General features: G+C 37.7%; 1 protein-coding gene across 2 annotated transcripts in view; it reads right to left on the reverse strand.

Moving 5' to 3' along the window:
- Positions 1-23016, reverse strand: part of PDCD6IP (programmed cell death 6 interacting protein) — a 79789-nt gene that overhangs the window by 39528 nt on the left and 17245 nt on the right. Inside the window, exons 2-7 of one of the 2 annotated variants that reach the window (XM_080815179.1) lie at positions 16558-16612; positions 14843-14912; positions 10935-11062; positions 7665-7818; positions 6386-6486; positions 4017-4133 (exon numbers count right to left, since the gene is read on the reverse strand). In XM_080815179.1, coding sequence (XP_080671305.1) covers positions 4017-4133; positions 6386-6486; positions 7665-7818; positions 10935-11062; positions 14843-14912; positions 16558-16612 — 625 coding nt within the window. Of the gene's footprint in view, positions 1-4016; positions 4149-6385; positions 6487-7664; positions 7819-10934; positions 11063-14842; positions 14913-16557; positions 16613-23016 lie in introns of both variants that reach the window. The other variant, XM_080815178.1, reaches the window with a different exon arrangement.

Here is a 23016-nt window from a genome sequence, read left to right on the forward strand (position 1 = left end):
ATAAAAATGAATAAATAAATGGTTTGGGGACAAGTGGGTAAGCCATCTGGAAAAAGGAAAACTGGATCCATACGTCACATATCAGGAAATTTGAAGTGGATCAAAGATCCAAGTATAATATACAGTAAATTACAGATGCATTATACTTTTATTATCAGCAATCCAATTTCTAGAAATTTAAGGTATGCCTGCTGCTGTGGACTAAACTGTTCACACCGCCCCAAAAATTCCTATGTTGACGCTCCAACACTCAAAGTGATGGTACTTGGAGATGGGACTTTTAGAAGATTATGTTCTGATGAGGCCATGCAGGCAGAGCCCTCATTATGGGATTAGTGCCTTTCAAGAGGATGAACCAGAGAATGTGCTCTCTCTCCTCCCCTCACCCATGTAAGGACACAGAGAGAAAATGGCCAACAGTCTACAAACCACAAAGAAAACTCTCACGAGAACCTAACCATGCTGACATCCTGGTCTCAGTCAAAACAAATTCCTATTGTTCAAACTCTCAATCTATGATAATGGAAGCCAGAGCCAAGACACCTGCTGAAATACAAAATGCCATGCATACATAATTATTCACTGCAGTTACTACTTGCACAAAATCCTGCAAACATGCAAGTATCCAGCAAAAGGGGACAGCAATAAACTGCTATTTATACAATGAAGCACACTTCAGCTCTAAAGAAAAATTAGGAAGGTGTCTCTATTGCTATATTATTATTATTATTATTATAAGTGCTGCCAAAGCAAGCACCCTATTGCTATATTAAAATGGAGAGATCTTTAGGATATGCTGTTGCATGCTTAAAGCAAGACACACAACACTATATGAAGCATAGTACCTCATATGTAAGAATGGGGAGAGTTAAGAAAATACATTGTGTGTATTATGTATGCAAGTGCATATATTTGCTTATTAATTTCAAAGAAAAAAAATACTGAAAGGATTAAATGAGAATCTAATGGAAATCACCTTTGGGGCAGTGGGGAAAAAAGATGGAGGAAACAGACAGAAGGCAAACAGAGAAAGGTAAAGTATATACCTTTACATATACCTAATTTTCCCAATTTTAAATTTCAAAAAATTTCAAGCCCACAGAAAAACTGAAAAAACAGAACAAGGAATAATAATAGACCCAAACTTAGGCTCAACAAGTGTTAGCAATTTGCCGTATTTGCTTTATCACTCTTTCCCATATATACACTTACATGTATTTTTTTTTTTTTGCAGGATCATTTGAAACTAAAGTTCATCCATAAATATGTAAGCATACATCTGGTAAGAACAATCTCCTTAATACCTACAAATTACTATCACAACTAATAACAAGCAATACTTTCACAAAAAAGTTTTCCTAGGTTCCTCATTAATAAATTAAGTATATTTGACAGATACTCATTCTAGAGAGTCACATTTTTATATCTATCTCTTTTTACGTCTTTCTGAAAACTGTACTTCGTCTGCGTTAGAGATTCCACCAAGATAATCAAAGGTACAGCCTTCTGGAGCCAAATAAAGGGCACTGTCCAGGAAGGACAGCTCATGAGTCCTATAAAGCCCAGGTACAATTTTTCTTGCCCCAAAAGTAAATCCCAAGCAACAGTCTTACCTTCACTACTATTTTATCTACTGTTTTCCTTTTCTTGACTCTGTGATTTTGGTTTTGTTTCTTGTTGGCTCATATCAATGTTTCTTTCCCCCGCTGCTGACAGCAATGATTGAAAAACTGGTTTAATGGTGTGATCACCTAATGATCTCTATCAGGTTCATGGGGGTACTCTGAGCCATAGACTACAGAGAATATGATTTATTGGTCATCTTTTTCTATTTGTTGCCTATTTCTGAGCTCAAAACAAGTAATAAAGAAAATCTCACCCATGGAAAGAGGAGCAGCCCTTTGAAATATGAATTAGTGTTTGTATTCTATGTTAACTTTTGACCTTTGACTAAAGCTAAAACTGAAGTCAGCAACTCTCATGTGTCTGTAACTGCAAAAAGTCTTTCCATCTCACTGTTAAAAGTCTGAAACAGTTTCCTTTTTCCAGAGGGGATTTTAAATAAAGAACTCCTGTGTAACTGGTTTATAGACACGAAGAGCTTACTTGAAACTAACAGTCCTAAAATTCCCAGAAAGTAAAGGAACTAAACTTCTAATACTTTAAATATGCTAGCCTGAAAAAAATTCTTCCCACAGAAACCACTTTTTCAAGAAGCATTTTTATGTAAGAATCTAAGTTACTATAATCAAAGTGAACTCTGGACAACTGAAATATGTTTGAATATCTGTATTTTACTAGGAAGTATACTTTTCTCTGATTTTGTCCGTGTGAAGAATAAGCATACATTTTTTTTTATAAGACTTGGCTTTCAGGGTGCCTGGGTGGCTCAGTCAGTTAAGCGTCTGCCTTCAGCTCAGGTCATGATCTCAGGGTCCTGGGATCAAGCTCTGCTCCGTAGGGAGCCTGCTTCTCCCCCTCCCTCTGGCCCACACTCCTGCTTGCTCTCTCTCTCTCTCTCAAATAAATAAATAAAATCTTAAAAAAAAAAAAAAAAGACTGGGGTTTCTTCCCCCATGAAAAGACTAATTAATCTAAACTTCCCAAATGATATGTGCAGAATATCTTCTAATATCCAGTCCATATTTAAAGTTCCATATTTAACAGTCCTCCTCCTACCCTCTGCTCACCAATATTCAAATACAAAGAATTCATATAAACAGCCCTTACCCCTGCTGTGAAATTGACCCAGATGTCACAAGTTTCTGACAAACCCAATGCTGACAGTATGGACAACTGCACAGAAGATATTCTGCTGTTTACCAAATCTATTTATATATACAGTTGACCTTGTACAACGCAGGAGAAAGAGGCACCAACACCCTGCAACACAGGAAAAAATCCACTCTCTTGACTCCCCAGCAGCTTAACTACAAATAGCCTATGGCTGACCAGAAGCTTTACCCATAAAATAAACAAATAACACATATTTTGTAGGTCACATGTATTTTATATTATACTCTAACAATAAAGTAAGCTAGAGAAAAGAAAATGTTATGAAGAAAATCACAGAGGGGCCCCTGAGTGCCTCTGTCAGTTAAGCCTCTGACTTTTGACTTTGGCTAAGGTCATGATCCCAGGGTTGAAGATGGAGTCCCACATCTGGGCTCTGCACTCAACAGGAAGTCTGCTGGAGATTATGCCTCTGTCCCTCAACTGTGCCAACCCCCACCCCGGAAATGAAAAAACCTTAAAAAAAAATTACAGAGAAGAGACAATACATTTACAGTACTATAACATATCTGTGTTTAAGTGGGCCCACACAGTTTAAACCTATGTTGTTCAAGGGTCAACTGTATCACCACTGTCTTTCTCAAGCTATGGAACTGTGTGTCTCAATTCAAAGGCTAGGCCAAAGTTAAGCACTCCACAACTTTTCTGAAGCATGGCAATTTAGATTATTTTCTATTAAAAAAAAACATGGATGGGGGGGTGGCTCAGTCAGTTGAGTGTCCAATTCTTGTTCTCAGCCCAGGTCACAATCTCGGAGTCATAGGATCAAGTCCCGTGTTGCGCTCCACCATCAGCGAGGAGTCTGCTTGAGATTCTCTCCCTCCCTCTCCCTCACACTCTCTCCCTCTCTAAAATAAATAAATAAAATCTAAAAAACAAACAAACAAACAAACAAAAAAACATGGTGGGGCACCTGGGTGGCTCAGTCCATTAAGTGTCTGCCTTTAGCTTAGGTTATGATCTCTGGATCCTGGGATCAAGCCCTCAGCATGCTCCCTGCTCAGTGGGGAGTCTGCTTCTCCCTCTCCTTCTGCCCAACCCTACCCCTTCATCCCCCCACCCCCACTCATGCTCTCTCAAATGAATAAATATTAAAAAAAAAAAAAAAACCACTTTAAAAAACACCCAGGTAAAGCCTAAAGATAAAGACAATCACTCTTCTCTGCTGATAGGGGCAATGAGTGGGAAAGATTTTTATGAGCATTTATTTCCAAGAGACTCACCTGTAACCTTGCGATCTCTTCTCCAAATTTCTTCTGTTGCTTTGCCAGGATAGACTGGTGGTACTCAGCGTTGGCCTGCATGATACAGTGCTTTGCAGCCAAGACAGGGAACACCTCCTGGAAATAAAAATACTGACCAGGGGAGAGTCCAACCACACAAACCACCACAGACAACATGGGATGCAGGAAGAAAAAGGAAAAGGAGACAGAAATTAGAATCACCCCATTAATGGTTTAGAGATAGGTTAGTCATTAGGTGTAAACAGAGAAGACCACATGATTCTGCAGGAACTGAATTCAATGAATTCAACTTTTTTCTTCCAATTAAAATTAAGGGGTTTTTCTTTTGAACTGTTAAGTGAAGCCAATTTAAGTTTTTTAAGTCTTCGATCAAGCCATGAAGTCAACATTTTGTTTACAAAGAAGACAGGAAAGCATGCATTAGAAAGAGAAGGGAAACACGACATTCACAGAGGAATACCAAGCACAGGGCTTTAGAAGCTTTCTTATGAGTCCTTACCCAGCCCTTAGAGTTAACTAAACCACCATTACTCACATACACTAATGAAAATGCTCTATAGCTGACTGTTTCATCATGTTTAAAAGACAAAAGACAGTAAATTAAGTTCCCACTTACATTTATACCCTGAGAATTTTTTAATAATGATTTCTAGCCATATAAAAATTTAATATAAATGCTAACATTTCAGATCATATACTCAAAAACACACAGCAAACAGACAAATGTACTAAATTAATACCTAACACAATGAAGTGTTATTTTTGCCCTAATTTGTTTTGAAAAAAATTCCAGTCAAAATTAGTTTTAAAAGACCCAAACACATGAACCAGAGAAGCACTTATTTCAGTAGATGTTCTTCCAAAATGTCAAATCCTAGCCTGCAATCTTGCTGTCTTTAGGAAGTACATGACATATGAAAACCAAGAAATATACTAGGTAGTCATGGTCTAGACAAAAAAAAAAAAAAAAGACAGTCAAAAACTCAAGTACTACCTGGTATGCTTTCCTGTCTCCCAGTGAATAATTTGCTAGCTTCCTGGATCACTACTTGCAGATATTCCAGTTTTATAACTAGAATATGAAAATACCTTATGAGCTTTATTAGTAAAAAGGCAAAAAGGACATCTGAATCTCAAGCTGTACTCATGCCAGGTCTCAAGGTAAGGCTGGAGCAACTTGCTATTTAAACAGGAGATTTTCAAGGAATACCAGGAATGCTGCAGAGGTAGTTTCCAAGTCTTTGAAGGTGACATTCTTCTCTCCGTGACACGACTGAACTAATGGCCCAACAGGATGTAACGGTACACTGTGCAGCTGAACATGAGGTCTTTCAGATGAAAAAAAGGTGAGAGAAGATCCCAAGGCTCTTTCCACAGTACTAACATCCAAGAGTCCTGGGCAAATTTCTACGGATCTCTTGATGTATTTTAAATCTCCAGGAATTCCTTCACATGAATTCCTAATTCTCTAATTTGTGCTGTTGAGATATTTATGTGCTTTTTTACTTCACTACAAAATTATCTGCAATTTCATAATTTAAAAGATTCCTGAATGACATAAATCAATAATTCTCCTACAAAAAATCATGTAACAAAAATCATATGCAGATACAGATAAAACCAATTACCTGAACATTTCTGAAAGAGTAGCTGAAACATACATTTCATACAATCTGTTAAATTCCCTTTTTTAACCATTCTGAGTTCACTTGTTAGTCTAATCATCTGCTTTGTCATTTACAAATGATCATCACTGACGAGTCTTTTCAAATGCCACTTCAGAAAAGTTTACATTAAAACAATTAATACTCCCTGTGATGTGTGGTTTAAGATGGTTGTTTTCCTTAGCTGTCCAATAGCAGCCCAATTTTCTATCCCTGTTGGCAAAACTTACTTCTAATCAAAATATTAGATGAATTTGTTTCTTTTGCTTTTGTCTTTATGTCTGTTTTGTGCCTTAAGACTCATCTTTAAGAAAACAGGACAAAAATTAAAAGAGTGACTAATCAACATGCTCAAGTATTCATGCTTATACCAAATCACCAATGAATCAGAACTACACAAATCTTCATGTGGTAAAATTACTGGAGAGGTTCAAAAATTTCCAGAAGGAGTTTTAGCTTGGAAAAACAAATTTAGTTAAGAGTAGAAACAAAGGCATACCCTAAATATAAAAGAATTTTCCATGCATCCTAAATAATTTCTACAAATATATTCTCCAAATGCCTCTCCTAAAATTTCACATTTCTTTATAAAACATAATTTTCAATGCACCTTCTTATACACAAAAACATCCAAGTTATTTCCACATGCAAAATAACCAAGTGTTTACAAAAACAATAACTGACCTTGGGGAGAGTATCTTTGTACTGACACTGTTTAAAAGCATCACCAAAGTAATCTGCAGCCTGATTAGCCAATTTAGCTATGATGGCATCTTTCATTTTATCTGGAATAAAATATTAAATTGACCATTATAATTAAAATAAATATAAAATAATCATGGTAACAGTATAAACACCAAGATCACAAGTTTGTATATTTGTCTAAAAAAAAGTCCTTACTGATGAAATCAATTCTTCCACATAAAATTTAACCACTTTATAGGCAAATCCAGAGTCAGAAATAGATTAGTGGCTGCCACAGGCTGGGAAAAAAGGAGAATGGGGGGGGGGGGGGTTGGAGTTTGTTTCTGGGGTGACGATATTTGAAAATAAGGGATAGTGCTGGTGGTTTCAAAACTCTGAATATACTAAAAAACAATCAACTGTAAATTTCAAAAGGGTAAATTTTATTATATATGAATTCTATCTTACTATCTTACTATTAGCTGTTATTTTATAAGATAAAAACTATTCCAGTTCATACTGCTTCCATAAGATGACTGCTCTCTTATTTTCAATTTCTATGCACTTCCATAATCAGACCATATCCCAATCTCTCATACTAACTTACACATCTCCTAAGAACTGTTTTTATTTCCTCATTCACAGGATCAGGGACTCTGTCTAGATGCTCCTTCTTATTAATTACATCTAGTTTAGAGTAGATCTCTTCGAAGAAACTCTTCTTGACTAATCAATCTAAAATTACCATGACTCCCCCAGTATCCTCACCCAGACCCAGACCATCAGGCATTATCACATAATCTATTTTATTTTCTTTATACCAATTATCTCCCTTTAAAATCACCTTGGCTACTTACTTTCTTGCTTATTATCTTTCCCACACTAAAAATGTAAGCTTCCTGAAAATAAGAATCTTGTTTATTTGCAACCTCTATCTAGAGCCTAGAGCAGTGACTGGCACACAGTAGGTACCCAATAAATATATGCTGAATGAATGAATTTTTGACCCACTACAAACCTACACAAATACTATTCTAGAGTTTAGTATATTAAGACAATAGCTATTTCATAAAATGCTTCAAACACAGCCTACATTCATAAATGTTCATTTGTACCACTTTATTTCAGAAAAAGAAAGTTGAAAATTTTCAATAACCCATGTGTTAAGTTCAAAGAGGAATGCTCTACATTGAGCATATTATATTCTAATCACCTTCCTATTTTAAAAGCTTATCACTTCTTTTCACATGCAATGAAATGGAGGAAAAATTAGAATTACCTCTTGTGGCTTTTAAAAAAAATACTTCTTGGGCCTGTGCCAACATAATAAGACTGAGGGTCCCAACAGTATCTGGAGATATGTCCACAGTAGGCTCTCGATTTAAGGCAGATAAAACTGTCTCTTTAATATGTAAAAAGGCACCACTAGCAAACTACAGGGAGGAAAAAAAGAACTTCTTTGAAATCTACAGAAACCCAGCCAAGACTTAATTTTCTACTATTACACACAAATCATTTCAAATGTTAATTTAGTTGAACAGTTACTATTTTTAAATTTTTATATTGTTACAAATCTAAAAACATCTGACCTATAGACAATAATGCTGTACAGTTAACAAAAGATTTAACAAAGATTAAAAGTACACTGCAGCAAAAAATACAGTAACTTTAGAGGACAAATTGGTTAAACTTATTTTTAGATTACTTCCTCAAGACTAACATGAGAATAGAGGCAGGGATAAAACATTATTAAAATGCATTTAGTACTAAAATGATTTTACTTTGATCCCAAACAAATCCATCTGTCAAATAATTAAACATGCCATACTTAGGGAAAACCTCAAATAGTACAGGTGCCTAGTCCTCTGAAGAACAGCATTATTATCCACTGTTAACGATTTCTATTTGACTTTCAAAGGTCCCTGGTGAAATGTTCCCCATCAGATTTTTTATTCCTGATTATATTTTGCTGAAGTTAACACAAAAATAACTGCTTTTATGAAACAAATGATCCTGGGAAAAAGAAAAACATCAGTCTGGGTTTAAAAGGTGTTGTGGGGGTTGCCTGGGTGGCTCAGTTGGCTAAGCACCTGCCTTTGGCTCAGGTCATGATCCCAGGGTCCTGGGATTGAGTCCACCACATCAGTAGTGTCAGGCTCCCTGCTCAGCAGGGAGTCTGGTTCTCCCTCTCCCTCTGCCCCTCCACCCTGCTCATGCCCTATCATTCTCTCTCTCAAATAAATAAAATCTTTAAAAATAAACTAAGTAAGTAAGTAATTAAAGGTGTTGTGGGTTATAGAGAGATGCTCTGCAGAGATAATTCAAGGTTAACTGTACTGAAAGTGAAAATCGTATTTTCTGCAGTCAGAAGTATAAAACTAGAGCATGTGCAAGAGATGATGACCTGACCTTGCTCAACAAACTAAGAGAATCACAGACTAGAACAACAAAGCATCCAGTCTCTCTCACCAACCATGGAAATGGAGGCCCACAGAGGTTATTAAAGAACACAACCAAGTGCACACAGGTTCTTGGTGGCAAACAGCCTAGACCGGCTTAGGATCTAGGTCTTCTTACCAATATTACCCCTCCCCTTCCATCACACTAGGTGACCTACTGTGAATCACAGAAGTGATTCACAGGATGTAATGTTCTCAGTAATTAAGAATTCCCTTTAAGATATCACATGCCAATTAACTGAGTTACAGTTAATAGAAAAGTAAATAATTAAGTTTACTTCATTTTCACATTTTTTTTTAAAGATTTTATTTATTCATTTGACAGAGAGAGATCACAAGTAGGCAGAGAGGCAGGCAGAGAGAGGAGGAAGCAGGCCCCCTGCCGAGCAGAGAGCCCAATGCAGGGCTCTATCCCAGGACCCTGGGATCATGACCCGAGCCAAAGGCAGAGGCTTTAACCCACTGAGCCACCCAGGCGCCCCCATTTTCACATTTTAAAATATTGGCCCTCTATAGACTCGAGAAGAAAAGGGATGTGCATCATGTTTGTCATCCATGCCCATTCAAAACTGCAGGGCAAGCCACAATTTGGAGCACCTTGTTTGCTTAAAATGTACTTTCCTCTCACTTTTTTATTTTTTTAAGATTTTATTTATTTATTTATTTAGCAGAGAGAGACACAGCAAGAGAGGGAACACAAGCAGGGGGAGTGGGAGAGGGTGAAGCACACCTACAGAGCAGGGTGCCTGATGTGGGGCTCGATCCCGGGACCCTGGGATCATGACTCAAGCCAAAGGCAGACACCCAACAACTGAGCCACCTAGGCACCCCCCTCTCACTTTTAAAAGAGCATTCCTCACCTCACTCATAAAACTTAAATATCAGGAAAAAATCAGACTCAACCTCTAGGACAAGCAAATTCCAGAGCCAAAGAAGACACTAGAAGCACCGTTTGGAATTCCATAAAATTTGGAATCAGAACACCTGAAACCCCAGTGGACCAGTTATTAACACTCTGACCTTTTAGTCTCCTTGCATGTAAAATGAGAATGACATTATGTAACATGCATTACAAGGCTTATATGAGAGTAAAATAATGTACGTGAGTACACTTTGTAAATTAACAACATAAAACATGAGAATGTAATTATGCATACCACTCAGCAGCAATTTGTTCTTTAAATAAAAACAAAAATAAAAGTTAATACACTGCCACAAATATGCCATATTAGTAAATGATAATATCTAAAATCTAAATTTAGCCAACTTAAGAACATTACATATCTGACCACATTTAAATATGACCTCTTTGTGTCTCAGAGTTAAAATTTTCTTAGGTCTTAACTTTTTTGACAATGGTGAAATTTTAAATGTGTCTCACTCTAAGAAAAAAATATATTAAAATAATGTACATCTGACCCTTGAACAACAGAGGTTTGAACTACACAGGTGCACTTATGCAAGGATTTTTTTTTTTCAATAAATACAGTATGGTACTATATGGTACTATGGTACTATAAATATATCTTCTCTTATGTAGTTCTTAATAACGCTTTCTTTTCTCTAGCTTACTTTAAGAGTACAATATAAAATACAGGAAACATACAAAATGTGTGTTATTTGTTCATTTTATGGGTAAGGCTTCTGGTCAACAGTAGGCTATGAGTAGCTAAGGTCTAGGGGAGTCAAAAGTTATTACAGTGTATTTTTTGACTGTGCAGGGGGTCAGTACCCCAATCCCCATGCTTTCAAGGTTCAACTATATAAAATTTTTTAAATGAGGTCAATTACTTGAAAGGGATTTACCAAGAACTTCACCTAAAACATTCAATCATTTGTTCTCCCAACATTTATTGAGCCTTTCTTATGTGCCAGGCACTGTGCTAGGTGCTGGGTATACAATGGTGAAGAAAAACAGAGCTGGTCTATAGGTATGACGTTTATCAAAATTCAAAAGTATTCAGTAACTCATTAAAAAGTACATTACTTTTCAAGAAAAGTATAAAGAAACATCTATAAACCTCAATACAGATTATTTTCAATTTAATACAATGGAGCGTTAACCATTATATGGTTACTTTTCTGCATACCTGGTAATGCTTAGCAGCAATTTTCAATCCTTCATCATTATCCAGGTTCTGTTCCGCTGCAATCTGGCTAGCTAGGGCTGCACAGTTGAACAACACACAGCTCTTTTCATATCCTAAGCTTGCAAGAGCTGTAAAAAATTAAGAAGGAAAAATTTTTCATTTATTTTTCTAAAAAAAATGAATGCTTCAGAGATTGACTCTCACAAAAACAAGTTTCCAAACATTTTTTCTCACCCAAAATAGTGCCCATATTTCTAATGCTGTCCTGCCAGGCATTTATTTCCACAGCAATATTCCTATCATCTAAAATTCAAAAGATCAATGAATTATTCTTTCCTTCCCTTTATGTCCAAAATGTTGTGAGGTTCCAAATGAAGTCATTTCTCACTTAAATCCAAATAAATTATTCCCATTTTCTCATCACCGCTCTCAAAATTGTATTTCTCACCTCATTCAAGCCAGTTCTTCACTACCACAAACCTAACCCAATTCAAGCACCTCCAAGTCTCACTCCCTTATGCCAATATATCTCTCAGAAGGCAAGCAGATAATGTGGTTAATATACAACTCTGCTCAAGAAACTACACACTTCACATCCACTGGGATAGCTACTATCAAGAACAGCAACAATAAAAAATAACAATTGTTGGCAGACATATGGAAAAATTGGAACTGCTGTGCACTATTGGTGGGAACGTAAAACACTGCAGCTGCTATGGAAAACAATATGGCAGTTACTCAACACATTAGAAATAAAATTCCCATATGATCCAAAAATTCCACTTCTGGGTATATACCCAAAGAACTGAGAGCAGTCACAAAAAGATATTTATACACCCATGATCATAATCAAAAGGGAGAAGAAACCTGAAGTGTCCACTGATGGACGAACACATAAACAAAATGTGATATGTACATACGATGGAATATCATTCAGCCTTAAAAATGAAGGAAATGCCATCACATGCTACATAGTGGATGAACCTTGAGAACATTAAGTTAAGTGAAATAGGCAGATCACAAAAAGACAAACTTACAGGCATACCTCATTTTATCGTGCTTCACTTTATTGGGCTTTGCAGATAACTGCATTTCTTTCTACAAACTGAGAGTTAGTTAGTGGCATCAAACAAGTCTATCAGTGCCATTTTTCCAACAGCATTTGCTCGTTTTGTAGCTCTGTGTCACATTTTGATAATTCTCACAATATTTCAAATTTTTTCACCATGATTATAATTATATTTATTAGGGTGATCAGTGATTACAAGTCACTGAAAGCTCAGGTGATGATTAACATTTTTTAGCAACAAAGTTTTAAATTAAGTTATATACATTGTTTTTCAGATATAATCCTATTGCATACTTAGACTATAACACAGTATAAACGTAACTTTGATATGCACTGAGAAATAGAACAAAGCTTTACATGTGAACAAAAATATATTTGCACTCTTATTCTTAGCATCCTAAAATTACACAATATTCTAATGAGTGGGTAGGCCATGCTTTATTTAAGCAAGACATTACTGAAGGACACCTAATTCCCAGTATTTGCTACTGGACGTGCCTTGATGAACTACCTCCTGCTTTATTTACGTTAAGTTTTTTGCTTCCCACTTCTTCCAGGAACTTGGTTCCTCACTTAATCTATCTCACCATCAGCTCCTTTTCAGCCTATCAATTCGACATTAAAAATCCTTTTTCTTGACCTGGTCTCCCTCTCAGCATAATGCTCCCTTGTCCTTAAATCATTACTGCAAATTTTCTGAAATAAGCAATTCATATTTGCTGTTTTCATTTCCTCACTTCTGGTCCACACTTCAACCGGATGCAATTTGGCTTCTTCAGCATCCCCTTAGTGAAACTTCTTTATTTTCTGCCGACCAACAACTTCTCCAACTTTACATGACCTGACCTCTGCCACAACGACTCTGTCGGTGACATTCCAACTTGAATGAATATTAGAGTTACGTGGAAGTATCTTCAAAGATACTAACTTCAGTGGCCCGCCCTGAAAATTCCTCCTACCCTATCACATCTGGCATTCTATATCTTTACATCTGTACCTTTCACATTTTCCCCAGGTAATTCTATTGTACAGCCAGTCTCAGAAACCACTGGACATGACCTCTGAAATTCTCCTGGCACTCAATTCCATGTCTCTATTTTCCCCTGGTTCCTCTGAGATTTGAAGGCTTTGTCTCATCCTCATTCCCAGGAACCTCTTCCCCTGTTATCCTTAAATGTTATAATCCCTACCTCTTTCACACTTTTCCCAATCTACAGACTACCAGAGGAGACAGATTTATCATTTAATGATAACTGTTTTCAAATCAGTGTCTCTACCACTTCTGAGTTTTAAATCCAGTTCCCAAATGCCAAAGAAAAATGTCTACCCAGACATAACACAGAAAAGTCAAACTCAACTTGTCTTTAAGGAATAAAGAACAAGTCAAACCAAGTTATAAATCTGAAAGTCAACCCTCAACTACTACTCTTTTGTGAGAAATAGTCAGCATATCCAGTTAGTTTCAACTCTGAAATGTCACTCACACCATTCCTCCTCTTCTGACCCACATATACCACCCTGTCTAATCTCACCAACCTTCACCAGTCTCTTCACTGATCTACCATATCTCCTTTAGTCTCTAGAGTTAGACTTTCAGGAATCACATCCCACTTCATTAAATCCTTGCCTTATGACCTCAGAAAGTCACTTAATCTTTCTAAACCAGTGTGTCCAACTGGTAATAATAGTGGCTTTCTTAAATGAAACAAGGTGAAACCAGAGAGGAAGACAAACCATAAGAGACTCTCAGGAAACAAAGTGAAGGCTGCTGGGGTGGAGGGGGGTGGGAGGGACGGGGTGGCTGGGTGATGGACATTGGGGAGGGTATGTGCTATGGTGAGAACTGTGAACTGTGTAAAACTAATGAATCACATATCTGTACCTCTGAAACAAATACATTATGTGTTAATAAAAAAAAGTTCTTTGAAAAAAAAAAAAAAAACATTGCCTTTCTTCATTGGGCTTCTGAGGAATTCAGTAAGATAGTATGTGTGAAGCCCCTCCACAGGGCCTAGATGTAATAAATACTCAATAAATGTTAGTTATTAATATGTAATAGAGAAGAATACAAATTCAGAGTATATTTTCAACTGTTCATAATCTACTTTCCAATGTCTTCACCCTCCATAATCCTCAATTCAACCTATGGTTTCAAGCCTTAACAATAATTATATTAATATGTATTATATATAATTTCTACTGTATGTTATTATATATAACATATACTCTATAATGCATACTATAAATAATGCATTACATGTAATCATTTATAACAAAACATATTACTATTGTTCATTGCAGCTAATATTTATTGCATACTCTTCTAACGACTTCACATATATTCACTCATTTAATCCATGCAAGAACCCAACGAGATAAATAGTATTTCACAGTACTATTTATCCCCACTTATCAAAAAAATGACCTTGTGTTCTAATGTTCAACCTGTAACGTTATTTTTTAGGTGAGAAAACCAAATTCACCCTTCAGAGCCTAATTTGAACACTGCTCTCTTTCAACAAGCAGAATTCATGTCTTCTTCATCTATGCTCCCACAACTTAGTTCATATACTCATATACTACCCACTGTATTTTAGAATGATCAGCTGTCATCCTAGTCAGACTGAATACATTTTTATAACTAGGATAGTGCCTGGCAAGGTGTAGGCTCTCTATAAATATCTGGAAATTACATTAAAATTTGAAGTTAAAAAGAAAATAAAATGTAAAAGTTTTTATTATTTACAAAGAGTTGTTAGGAAAGCAATTTTAAAAACCTAAAATAATACAAAGTGTTTAGACCTAGTTTCTTATCATTTTTATTAAAATAATTACATACCCAATTTTACAGATCCTCCAAAAAGCGAACCTTTATCAAAAGCATCCTTCCAGGTAAATGTCAAGCAGATCTTGATAGAAAGAGAGAAAACAGAAAATTATCCTACTTTCTTGGATCTTATAAAATATTAGGTCTCTTTTGAAGGAAAATTCACAATGAGGAAAAGGACCAAAGTTTGTCAAAACATTATCCTCTCTAGTCAACTAACTCCTTTCCCTTTTCCTGGGCCATAAAATTTTCTTTTTTTAAAGTAAAATACTGGCACTAAGATATTTCCAATGGTCATTCTGCCTCAGTAATTATACATATATTATCCTCTCCAGAAAACACTATCTTACCCATCTTTACAACATACAATGGCTTGAATAGAACAGGCACTTAAATAACTGTCATATAAGCTAAGAGAAGCAAAGGCAACAAAGTAAGTACTATACAGGTTTCCCAGAAAATAAAATTAAAAACGATTCCATGATGACAAAGTAGGAGAGGGGTTACTATTGGGGTAATGAGATGAGATAATATGTTATTTTTTGATTTGGGTTGTGTTCATACATGTATATTCACTTTGTAAAGATTCAAGTTATAGGGACGCCTGGGTGGCTCAGTCGTTAAGTGGCTGCCTTTGGCTCAGGTCATGATCCCAGGGTTCTGGGATGGAGCCCCACATCAGGCTCCCTGCTCAGTGGAAGGGAAGCCTGCTTCTCCCTCTCCCACTCCCCCTGCTTGTGTTCCCTCTTTCACTGTGTGTCTCTCAGTCAAATAAATAAATAAAATCTTTAAAAAAAAAATTCAAGCTATACACGACATGTATGTATGCGATACATAAATAAAAAGTTCACTTATAAAAAAAACTACATCTCACCCTGCTTCTAAAATATTCCATACATAAAGTTTAAAAAGAACTCACCATCTTTTAAATCATGTATTGGAATCCCATACAAAAATCTCAGAATTAAGAGAAATTTTCTATATATACAAAACCAGAGAGAATAACATAATGAACCCCACATAGCCATCACCAGTTTTAGCCATTTGTCCTTCTTGGTTCACCTACCCCTACGTTCCCTGCCCCACCTCCAACCCCTAAACATACACTTCTTTCCTTGAGTATTTTAAAGCAAATTTCAACACATTATGTCACCTGTAAAACGTCAGTACAAGACTGTTTAAAGTATTTTTCATAAACTACATTATTTTAAAACTTAGAAATGTCACACAAACTAAAATCTCGTTTAATAAGTCTCTCAGCATTTCCAATATCTAGTCTTTAAGAGAAAGCAGACATTCTTACAGTGTAACATCTAATCATACCAGCACTTGCAACTTCATATGCAACTATATGTGTCAAATTTTAAAACACATAAACTGAGACTAATACCTCCTCAATTATAGTTTCCTTCTTAACTCTGTAAAAGCCAAAGAGAAGGACCTCACAGATTATGTTAATCAGTCAAAAGATCATACTGATATAAAATGTAGGGGGGAAAAAATGCAGCCCAATGTTCCACATAAACCCAGAAGTAACTAAGCATGGACAGCAACAGAATTCCAAGACATTCTTCAAAAAGACATCCAATTTTTATGAGATGGGCTTATAAGCTTCTAATTTGTACTGAAAGGTATCATAAAAACATAAAAATAGTAAAGTGATACCATGTGTGGGAGGAAAGTTTACATTATACAACTTTTAAAACAAATTAAAATTAATGACTTACCTGATTTTCAGAGAATGGGAATTTGGGTTCAATGGAACAAATCTGATCATAATACCTAAAAAACAAGAAAATTTATAATTACCAGAGCTAAATATTATATACATTTATGTATGTACAACTGGTTTAGGAGTACACAAAACTTATTCATGCTTTGAGTGGCCCACAAATCAAATTCAGTCATTTTTAAATAAATAAACACAACCTTTCAATGCATAAAACAGAATCTAAAATGCATGCAATAAAAAAAACTGTACAAAAGACACATACTCATCACCAAAGAAAAATACTTAAGTATTAATGACTAAAAGCAAACTAACATCTGCCCAAGACCACTGTACTTCTTAAAATACTATTTCTTATTAAGGTAACTATTTATATCCATTGGGTAAATTACTATACCTGGCAAAATGATATATTTTTTTAAACATTTATTTATTTATTCCAGAGAGTGCATGTGAGCAGGGGGGGCAGGGCGGGGGAAGCAGACTCCTCACTGAGCCCAGAACCCAAAGATAGGCCTGATTCTGTGACCCTGACATCATGACCCAAGCCAAATTAACAGTTAGATGCGCAACTGAGCCACCCACATGGCTAACTTGTTAGTAAACTGCTATTTAAAAACAGGTTTACTAACTTTCAGATATGCTTTGGTTATATACACTTCTGTCCCTCTCCACCACTGTCACAACAGTTCATCAAAGCTTCTACCCTCCCCAGAAATAATCCCATGATTATATTGGTCAGTTTACCTTCAACAATGGAGGTAAGAATATCCAAAGGAAAAAAGACAATTTCTGGGATACCTGGGTGGCTCAGTCAGTCATGATCCTGGGATGTTGGGATCAAGCCCTGCATCAGGCTCCCTGTTCCTCCCTCTCCGTCTGCCCCTCCCCCTACTCGTACTCGCTCTTTATTGCTTTCTATCTCAAATAAGTAAAATCTTTAAAAAAAAAAAAGCAAGAAAAGAAAAAAGACAATTTCTTCAACAAATGATGTCGGGACAACTGAACAGTTTTGCAAACTATGGAAAAAGAACAAAACTGGATCACTTTCTTAGTGGAAGATACTGGGGGACAGGTCACAAAGGTGATGGGGATTAAGGAGTACACGTGATGAACAGAGGCTGATGTATGGAATTGTTGTCTATAGTTAAGAGTCTGCTTTTTTGTTTTTCTTTGTTCATTTAATGTTTCTCAAATTCCACATACAAGTGAAATCACATGGTATTTGTGTTTGTCTGACTTATTTTGCTTACTATTATACTCTCTACATCCATGTTGTTGCAAAAGGCAAGATCTCATTCTTTTTTATGGCTGAGCAATATTGCTGTGTGTGTGTGTGTGTGTGTGCATGTCTGTGTATACACACCATTATCTTCTTTATCCATCATCTATCAACGAACAGTTGGGCTGCTTCCATAATTTGGCTATTTTACATAATGTTTAAATAAACATAGGAGTGCATATATCTACTCAAATTAATGTTTTCATACTCTTTGGGTAAATACTCAATAGTGGAATTACCACATCATATGAGAGATCTATTCTCAATTTTTTTTTTTTAGCGAGGGGGAAAAAGCAGAGGGGGAGTGAGGGAATCTTTAGTAGGCTCCATGCCCAGTACAGAGCCCAACAAGGGTCTTGATCTCATGACCCTAAGATCATGACTTAAGCCAAAACCAAGAGTGGAAAGCTTAACCAACTGAGTCACCCAGGCACCCCTATTTTTAATTTTTTAAGGAACCTCCACCCTGTCTTCCACAGTGGCTGTACCAGTTTGCACCAATAGTATGCAAGGATTCCTTTTCCTCCACATCCTCACCAACATCTGTTTCTTGTGTTTCTTATTTTAGCCATTCTAACAGGTGTGAGGTGGTATCTCATGATAGTTTTTCCTTTTAAAGATTTATTGTTTGAGGGGCACCTGGGTGGCTCGGTCACTAAGTGTCCACCTTTGGCTCAGATCATGATCCCAGGGTCCTGTGATCAAGCCCTGCATCAGACTCCCTGCTCGGCAAGGGGCCTGCTTCTCCCTCTCCCACTACCCCTTTCTCATTATCTCTCTGTCAAATAAATAAAAAAATCTTTAAAAGAAGAAAAAAAAGATTAATTATTTGAGAGAGAGAGCATGCAGATGTACAAGCACAAGCAGGGGGAGGGGCAGAGGGAGAAGGAGAAAAGCAAACTTCCCACTGAGCAGGGCTCGATCCCAGGACCCCAAGATCATGACCTGAGCCAAAATCAAGAGTGGGATGTTTAACCGACGGACACCCAGGCAGCACTCATAGTTTCGATTTATATTTCCTTGATGATGTGTGATGCTAAGTATCTCTTCATGTGCCTGTTGGCCACCACATATTCTGCCATTTTTTAACTGGATTGTTTTGGGGGTGTTAAGATTTTAAAGATTCTTTATACATTTTGCATACTAACCCTTCGCTGGATATGCCATCTGCAAGTATCTTCTCCCATTCCATCGATTATTGTTTAGTTTTATTGACTGTTTCCTTCACTGTGCAGAATGTTTTTACTCTGATGTAGTCCCAATCATTTATTTTTGCATTTGCTTCCCTTGCCTCAGGAGACACATCTACAAAAAGTTTCTATGGCTAATGTCAGAAAAGTTACTGCCTGTGCTCTCTTCCAGGATTTTTTGGTTTCACATCCACACTTAGGTCCTTAATCTTTTTTTTTTTTTTTAAGATTTATTTACCCATTTTAGAGAGAGAGCGAGCGCCCACATGTGCAGGGGAGGGCAGGGGAAGAGAGAATCCCAAGTAGACTCCAAGCTGAGCACAGAGCCCAACACAAGGCTCTACTACATAACCCCAAGATCACCACCAAACTGAAACCAAGAGTCAGATGCTCAACCAACTGCGCCACCCAGGCACCCCCAATTAATCCATTTTATTTTTGTGAATGGTGTAAGAAAGTGGTCCAGTTTTCCCAACACCATTTGTTGAAGAGACTTTTTCCCACTGGATATTCTTTCCTGCTTTGTCGAAGAAGAACTGACCATAAAACTGTGGGTTCATTTCTGGATTTTCTATTCTGTTCTATTGATCTATGTATCTATTTTGTGCCAGTACCATACTGTTTTGATTATTACACCTTTATAATATAATTTAAGTACAGAATTGTGATGCTTGCAGCTTTGCTTTTTCCAGATTGCTTTGGCTATTTGCAGACTTTAGCAGTGCCACAAAAATTATTGTTTGTTCTAGAGGCGCCTGGGTGGCTCAGTTGGTTGGGCAACTGCCTTCGGCTCAGGTTGTGATCCTAGAGTCCAGGCATCGAGTTCCACTTTGGGTTCCCTGCTCGATGGGGAGTCTGCTTCTCCCTCTGACCTCTCCCCTAACATGCTCACGGGTGCACGTGTGCGCGCACTCTCTCTCTCTCTCTCTCAAATAAAAATCTTTGGGAAAAAAAGAGAGAGAGATTGTTTTAGTTCTGTGAAAACTGCTGTTGGTATTTTGGTAGGTATTAAAATAAATGAGTGGATTGCTTTGGGTAGTATAGAATTTTAACAATATTTGTTCTTCCAATCCGTGAACATGGAATTTTGTTCCCACTTCTTTGTGTCATCTTCAATTTCTTTCATTAGTTTTCTCACTACAGGGCTTGCACCTCTTTGGTTAGGTTTATTCCTAGGTATATTATTATTTTTGGTGCAAATGTAAATGGGATTTTTTTTTTGAAGATTTTATTTATTTATTTGTCAGAGAGATAGAGAGAGTACAGGTAGGCAGAGGCAGAGGGAGAAGCAGGCTCCCTGCAGAACAAGAAGCCCGATGTGGGACTCGATCCCAGGATGCCGGGACCATGACCCGAGCCGAAGGCAGCCGCTTAACCGACTGAGCCACCCAGGTGCCCTGGGATTGTTTTCTTAATTTCTCTTCCTGCTGCTGCTTCAATATTGGTGTATAAAAATGCAACAGATTTCTGTACACTAATTTTGTATCCTGTGACTTTACTGAATTTATCAGTTCTAAACAGGTTTTTTTTTTAAGATTTTATTTATTTGACAGAGAGAGAGAGAGATCACAAGTAGGCAGAGAGGCAGGCAGAGAGAGAGGGAGAAGCAGGCTCCCTGCTGAGCAGAGAGCCCAATGTGGGGCTCGATCCCAGGACCCTGAGACCATGACTGAGCCAAAGGCAGAGGCTTAACCCGCTGAGCCACCCAGGCGCCCCTCTGAACAGTTTTTTGATGGAGTCGTCTAGGTTTTCTATATATGGTATCATGTCACCTGCAAAGAGTTCAAGTTTTACTTCTTCCTTACTGATTTGGATGCCTTTCACAGCCTTTTGTTGTAGACTGCTGTGGCTAGGACTCCCTGTACTATGCTGAATAAACGTGGTGAGAGTGGCCATCCTTGTCATATTCCTGACCTTAGAGGAAAAAAAACTCTCAGTTTTTCCCCATTAAGACTACACTTACCTTGATGAGCACTGAGTAATGTACAGAAATGCTGAATCGCTATAATGTACCCTTGAAACTAACAGAACACTGTATGTTAACTATACTGGAATTAAAATTTAATGGGATGTCTGGATGGCTCAGTCAGTTAGGTGTCTGGCTTCAGCTCAGGTCATGATCTCAGGGTCCTGGGATGGAGCCCGATAGGGCTCCATGCTCAGTAGGGAGTCTGCTTTTCCCTCTCCTTTTGCCCCTCCCCCTGCTCACACTCACTCTGTTAGTCCCTCTCAAATAAATAAAATCTTTAAACAAAAAAAGAAAACAAGGGGCGCCTGGGTGGCTCAGTGGGTTAAAGCCTCTGCCTTCGGCTCAGGTCATGGTCCCAGGGTCCTGGGATCGAGCCCCGCATCGGGCTCTCTGCTCCGCAGGGAGCCTGCTTCCTCCTCTCTCTCTACCTGCCTCTCTGCCTGCTTGTGATCTCTGTCAAATAAATAAATAAAATATTAAAAAAAAAAAAAAAAAGAAAACAAAACAAAAACAAAAACAAAAAAATACATCTAGGGCTCCTGGGTGGCTAAGCTGTTGAGCATCTGCCTTCAGCTCAGGTCATGATCCCAAGGTCTTGGGATCAAGCTCCACATCAGGTTCCCTGCTTGGTGGGAAGCCTGCTGCTTCTCCCTCTCCCACTTCCCCTGTTTGTGTTCCCTCTCTCATGTCTCTCTCTCTCTCTCTCTCTCTCCCCCTCTATCAAATAAATAAGTAAATAAAATCTTTTTTTTTAAATCTACCCTCCCTTTAGACTAATGAAAAAGTCACCTAGCCAACCTCCCTGTCTCCTTGAGTCCTTTCTCTTTTTTTAAGATTTTATTTATTTCAGAGAGAGAGCGCGTGCGTACATATGCATGTGCATGTACACATGTTCTCTCTCTCTCTCTCTCTCTCTGGAATGGGGGGCAGCCAAGGGGCAGAGGGAAAGAGAGAAGCAGATTCCCCGCAGACCAGGGAGCCCAACCAGGGCTTGATCCCAAGACCCCAGGATCATGATCTAAGCCCAAGGCAGACACTTAAACAACTGAGTCACCCAGATGCCCCTTCCTCATTCTTTTCAACCTATTCCCCACACAGCAACCAGAAAAATCATCAAACACAAAGCATTCTTCTCCCTCATCAGACTGACCTTTGAGCTAGCAAGAAGGGTTGGGAGTATCCAAGGCCAAGCCTTCTAACTGGCCCGTCTTTCCTCCTTCCTTTATCATCTCCTCCCTCCACCCTCCTTCATCAGGGTTACCATTCCAGTAACTGTTTCTAAGGCAAATTTTTCAGGGAGAGAGGCAATGCATCTGAGATCAAATATTTTCTCTGACACAGCCCTGAGTTTGATTACAAACAGGAAGTATTAAGCAATTAAGTAAATACACTGAAGATAATGTAGGCTAAGTTTCTAAACTTGGAGGTATCAGTATTAACTTATTTTTTAATATAGTGGAGAAATACAAAAACAGGTATAAATGTGTGTGAGTGATTTCCTAAGTGTATATACCAAGAGAGCCTAGAAGCAACAACACCTCAGTAGCAGTAAGTATACCCAGAGCCCCGATCAGTAATGCTCTGCTTTAGGAGCCAACACTCCCAGAAATGGCAGACTCCATGGCTGAGACCAAGAAAATTCAAGATTCAAGCCTAAAATATCTTGCTATGTCAGACAGTCAAAGAAGTACTCATGGGGTACCTGGGTGGCTCAGCGGGTTAAGCCTCTGCCTTCGGCTCAGGTCATGATCTTAGGGTTCTGGGATCAAGCCCCGCGTCAGGCTCTCGGCTCAGCAGGGAGCCTGCTTCCCCCCTCTCTCTGCCTACTTGTGACCTCTCTCTCTGTCAAATAAATAAATAAAATCTAAAAAAAAAAAAAGTACTCAAAAAATGAGAACATGTCAAAGACACAAGAACTAGCTTTAAGGGGATCCTGCTAGCCAAGTCCAAAAACTTTCAAACAAAATAACAAATCATAACCCACTGAGGAAAGTAAGAACGCCAATCCAAAGCAAA

Source organism: Martes martes (assembly GCF_963455335.1).
Source record: "Martes martes genome assembly, chromosome: 1".
Classification (NCBI taxonomy): Eukaryota; Metazoa; Chordata; class Mammalia; order Carnivora; family Mustelidae; genus Martes; species Martes martes.